Source organism: Salvelinus fontinalis, chromosome 1, assembly GCF_029448725.1.
Source record: "Salvelinus fontinalis isolate EN_2023a chromosome 1, ASM2944872v1, whole genome shotgun sequence".
Lineage (NCBI taxonomy): Eukaryota > Metazoa > Chordata > Actinopteri > Salmoniformes > Salmonidae > Salvelinus > Salvelinus fontinalis.
Window position 1 is genome coordinate 98,366,559 of NC_074665.1, and position 5,866 is coordinate 98,372,424.

A 5,866-nucleotide genomic window follows, 5' to 3' on the forward strand; every position below is an offset into this window, starting at 1 on the left:
CATGACTAGAGGTTACGCAATATGGGTGTACATCCACTGCACGCTTCTTAGGTGTGTAATTGACATGACCAAGGAGCTATTGACATTTTTAAACTATAAAAAACGTACGTTACACTGCATGATTTTACAGTACACAAACAAGAGTGTACAATATATAAGGCTAGTCCGTGGACATTCTGAACCTTGTTTGAAGTCAGTAGGTCACATGACCAAGGAGCTATTGACATTTTTAAGTTTGAGAAATTCATGTAAAAACGTGTGAGATGAAAATGAACAAACCAAAGGGTGTGCAATATAGAAGGGTAGTCAGTGGACATTCTGAACCTTGTTTGAGGCAAGTAGGTCACATGACCAAGGAGCTATCGAAATTCGAATATAAAAAAAGTTTGTACTTTGTTTACGCTCCCTAACTAATTCAACTAGGAATAGAAAATGCTGCTCACATTTCCACATGTTTATTAGCTTTGGAAAGTGAATTAATGTCCAAATCGTGAAAATAAAATCTGTGCATGGTTGTGCACAATTTTTTCTACATCATGACACTTATTTGGAGTCTGTGGCTCAAGTGGTTTGAAAGCTATTGAGGTTTGTAAGTGCGAATATCTGTTGAATATCCAACTTTAAACTGTCTTTACCTCGGTCCTCTGATCTGACTCACTAAACACAAATGCGTTGTTTATAAATTACGTCTGAGTGTTGGAGTGTGTTCCTGCCTATTGTAAAATAAAAAAATAAACAAGAAAATGGTGCCGTCTGGTTTGCTTGATATAAGGAATTTGAAATGATTTCTATTTTTACTTTTGACAAGTACATTTGAGCAATTACATATACTTTTGATACTTAAGTATATTTAAAAGCAAATACGTTTAGACTTTTACTCAAACAGTATTTTACCGGGTGACTTTCACTTTTACTTGAGTCATTTTCTATTAAGGTATATTTGTTTTTACTACAGTTTGACAATTGGGTACTTTCCCCACCACTGTGCACTACTTTTGACCAGAGCCCAACGAGGCTTCAACTCTATAGGCCCTGGTCAAAAGTAGTGCACTACATAGGGAATAGGGTACCATTTGGGATGCACAATAAAATAAAAAAAGTGTTTTAAAAAGCATGACTGGAAATTTGGACAGTGGGGTGGTTAAAAACACTGTATCCATTTACCAGAACACCCAGCATTGCATCACCACAGATGACTATTGCCCCATCCAAAGACAGGAATGGTGAACACTGGTTTACTGTAAATCATGCAATAGGCAACTTTAAGGCAAAAAAAAAAAAGTGAGCATGAATATAACCACAGTAGAGCTACGGGATTGGCTGTCCGGCCTCCAGAAAGGACCCGTGTCTAACAAGGACAGAGTCACGAGGACAACATCTTGCTATTGGTTAAAGATACTGTAAACATTGTTACATTAGGGCCGCCCTGTAATGATCTTTCATATTTCATATCTTAGATCAAAGGAGAAGATGCACTTTAAATTATTAGGCTCAAATGTCATTAAAAAGTTACAAGAATCAGGGAAAATATAATATGTCGCCTGACACAATTAAGTAAAATTTTAGTTTCAGAGATTATGGCAAATATGAAATACTGATTATTTCGTCCACTGGAAATGAGTACTAAGTATGTTGTTTCCCATTCGATACAATCAATTGCAAACTTGTCTGCAATAAAATAAAGATTTTTATTAAGAATTAATTGCATAAAACATTTAGGAAAATACCACAGAAACATCATCAGCTTACAAAATGTTGTTCATGAAAATAATAACAAAACTTTTTACGACAAAAAACCATCAACATTTATAAACCATACATACAGTATTTATAAACCATACATACAGTATTTATAAACCATACATACAGTATTTATAAACCATACATACAGTATTTATAAACCATACATACAGTATTTATAAACCATACATACAGTATTTATAAACCATACATACAGTATTTATAAACCATACATACAGTATTTATAAACCATACATACAGTATTTGGGTAAATTATGACATGAAAAGTAACTGATGCATTTGATGTGGAACCACGGTCAGCATCCCAAAGTGCACCATATCCCCTATACCGTGCACTAGTTTTGATCAGAGCCCTAATATAGTGCACTAGGGAATAGGGTGCCATTTGGAATGTCCCGTAGTGTTGATCACATCACAATGCTCTGAGAACTCTGAGATAGACAGCACACGTGATTATTAATATGACATAGCCATTACCAGGGAATACCACAGTGCTACCTACCACTGGTCCTGTTGAAATACTCTAGAAATGCATCCTTGCTACCTCACCTGAAGTCAACATGGATCTCAATTGGTTGGATTGGTGGAAGTAATAAGGTGGTCACTTTGCTTTCAGTTATACTATCACTCGTAGCGCAGTGAGTGACGGGATAGGTCAAGGAAAGGAAACAAGGACGCATCTCTGAAGTATTCCAACAGTGACTGACTGGACACTCCCAGAATCTTCCTCTGAGGGAATCTGAGTACCTCGCCACTCTTCAGAGCTATAGCATTTGTAGCGATTGAACATGCTAAACTCTCAACTGGCTTTATTGTAGATGTACAGGACATAGAACACTTTACCCAAAGTGGACTTATCGTAATACCTCTATAATGCTGTTATAACAGCTAACGTAACAGGTCATGACAGTTTTTTTAAATCAACCTTTATAAATGTTTTTATATTTTTACCCCTTCTTCTCCCCAATTTCATGGTCTCCAATTGGTAGTTACAGTCTTGTCCCATCGCTGCAACTCCCGTACGGACTCGGGAGAAGCGAAGGTCGAGAGTCCTCCTAAACAGACCCAGCCAAGCCGCACTCCTTCTTGACACAATGTCCGCTTAACCCAGAAGCCAGCCGCACCAATGTGTCGGAGGAAACACAGTGTCACCTGACGACCGTGTCAGCGTGCATTTGCGCCCGGCCCGCCACAGGAGTCGCTAGAGTGCGATGGGACAAGGACATCCCGGCCGGCCAAACTCTCCCCTAACCCGGACGACACTGGGCCAATTGTGCGCAGCCCCATGGGTCTCCCGGTCGCGGCCGGCTACGACAGAGCCTGGACTCCAACCAGGATCTCTAGTGGCACAGTTAGAACCGTGTCTTAGACCACCGGGCCACTCGGGAGGCTCTACGATCAACATAACACTGTCATGGAACATGGAACATGGAACAGTAGACAGTCGAATCGGAACATTAGAACTACACGGTTCTATCTGATAAAAGATCATCCTGAGATAATCGGCTTTAAAGTTCCGAACTCTCATTGGTTTGAACGGTGGGAACCATTTTAACCGTGGGATCTTTTTAACTGAACAACATGATTCGGGGACATTTCATGGGAGGTTTAACAACATTCTTACAGCTGTATGAGTTAGTAAGGCCGTTATAACAGCCCACTTCAAGTAAAGTGTTGACAAAAACATACCTGTTTATCTTAACCTTTATCCCCCTTTCCCTCAAAAGCATATCCATCGTGTTAAACCCACAAAGCATTGATTACTTCTGTTGGCAGAGAACTCAACCCATCTAACTCTGACACTGATTGAGTGATAAAAAGAAAAGTACATTCATATCATATTCATATAGCCAGTTGAGTTACCTTTGCCCTGAAAATATCTCTATATCTGTTCACAAGTTCTGACCACATTCTTGCACAGACAAAATGACTAAGCATTTGCTCACTGAGACTGCCTGAAGCATTTCCCACAGGCTGAGAATGTGCCAAGTCACTGCGGTGGAGTGAAAAAGGCCCAGGCAGCCAAGGAGTCAAAATGGGCACCTTCTTGCCCCATTCCATTGGTTGGGGTGAAGGGGTTCTGTAAGTTCTTGAGGGCCTGGATGTTGTTGGAATTGCTATTGGTGCTTTCATGCCTTGCCGTCTCCATGGCGACGCCGTTGCTGTTACTCATAGGCCTGGGGAGGAGGTTGGCGTACGACTGCTGCTGCTGCTGGCCGTCCGAGGCGGAGAAGGAACAAGAGGCGATCATCTGGCCCTCCTGTCCCCCAGTTAGGGGCTCCTGCTTCAGTTGGAAGGTGGCCTGAGGGCCCCCTAATCCCACCAGGTCCTGGATGATCTCATCACTCGCCACGCTATCCAGGAGGAAGCCCAACCCCAGAGACCCCGCGTCGCCACCGCTGTTCCAGGGTGCCTGGAGGTGCTGGGTCTGGTTCCCCTGGATCTGCCCTTCCTGGCTCCCCATGCCCTGGGAGAAGGATGGCACTTTCCTCTGGTGGGGCTGCTGGTGTCTATGCTGTTGGAAGTGCTGCCGCTGGTGAGGGTGCTGGGGGTGAGGGTGCTGGGGGTGAGGGTGCTGGAGGTGCTGGAGATCAGGCCCACCGCGCTGGGTTTGGCTGGCCGAAGGACCCTGGAGATTGGACTCCAGACCCAGACATTGCAGGTCCCCCATGGTGAGTTGGGGCAGGATGTTACCACCACCACCGCCTCCACTACCGCTGCTCTCCCCTCCATGAAGGTACCCAGAGGTAACACAGTGGTTCACCTGCTGTTGCTGCATAGCGTTACCCTGGCTACTACCGGTGCTCGAGGGGTTAATTCTGATGGTCTCCAGGGACAAAGTCGAGTTGGGTTGGGGCCACATCTGGTTGATGGATGTCATCATTGTGCGCTGCTGAGGGCTGTGTTGTTGGTAATGTTGGTTGGCATGGTTGTGCATGGTAGGAGGGGTTTGGCGCATCATAGCGGGAGAGGGCTGTTTCATGTACATGTTGTTGATGTCTGGCAAAGAGGAGGTTTGGAGATTAGTGTTGTTGTCTATATAGAAATACATCTCTACAACAAGGCTTAAATACAGCCTGGTCTCAGAGCAAAACAATACATCTCTACAACACGGCTTAAATACAGCCTGGTCTCAGAGCAAAACAATACATCTCTACAACACGGCTTAAATACAGCCTGGTCTCAGAGCAAAACAATACATGTCTACAACACGGCTTAAATACAGCCTGGTCTCAGAGCAAAACAATACATCTCTACAACAAGGCTTAAATACAGCCTGGTCTCAGAGCAAAACAATACATCTCTACAACAAGGCTTAAATACAGCCTGGTCTCAGAGCAAAACAATACATCTCTACAACAAGGCTTAAATACAGCCTGGTCTCAGAGCAAAACAATACATCTCTACAACAAGGCTTAAATACAGCCTGGTCTCAGAGCAAAACAATACATCTCTACAACAAGGCTTAAATACAGCCTGGTCTCAGAGCAAAACAATACATCTCTACAACAAGGCTTAAATACAGCCTGGTCTCAGAGCAAAACAATACATCTCTACAACAAGGCTTAAATACAGCCTGGTCTCAGAGCAAAAACGCCAAATATTTTCCTAAAATCCAAGCCACTCTATTTAGTATGATATGTATAATGTGAACGTGGAGCTAGCAACTCAAATGTTGTGCGTTCGAATCTCATCACGGAAAACTTTAGCGTTTTAGCTAATTAGCAATTTTGCTACTACTTACTACTTTTTAGCTACTTTGCAACTGCTTAACATGTTAGCTAACCTTTCCGCTAACCCTAACCTTTAACATTTAACCTAACTCCTAACCCTAACCTAACGTAATATATCATACTAAACTAGTCGAACGTAATACATCATACTAAAGCAGTTGAACGTAATATATCACACTAAACTAGTCAAACCTCATACTTAAAAATAAATAAATCATTTTACCTTTATTTAACTAGGCAAGTCAGTTAAGAACAAATTCTTATTTACAATGATGGCCTAACCAAACCCTCCCCTTACCCGGATGATGCTGGGCCAATTGTGAGCCATCCTATGGGACTCCCGATCACGGGCCGGTTGTGATACAGCCCGG

The 5,866-nt window shown here is 42.7% G+C and overlaps 1 protein-coding gene across 1 annotated transcript in view; it reads right to left on the reverse strand.

Moving 5' to 3' along the window:
* Positions 1-1,898: 1,898 nt before the first annotated feature.
* The window catches only part of LOC129865017 (proto-oncogene c-Rel-like), a 28,593-nt gene continuing 24,625 nt past the window's right edge, over positions 1,899-5,866 (reverse strand). The window contains exon 9 of the mRNA XM_055937422.1: positions 1,899-4,761. Within this exon, the coding sequence (XP_055793397.1) occupies positions 3,752-4,761 (1,010 nt within the window). The 3' untranslated portion in view covers positions 1,899-3,751. The remainder of the gene's footprint in view (positions 4,762-5,866) is intronic.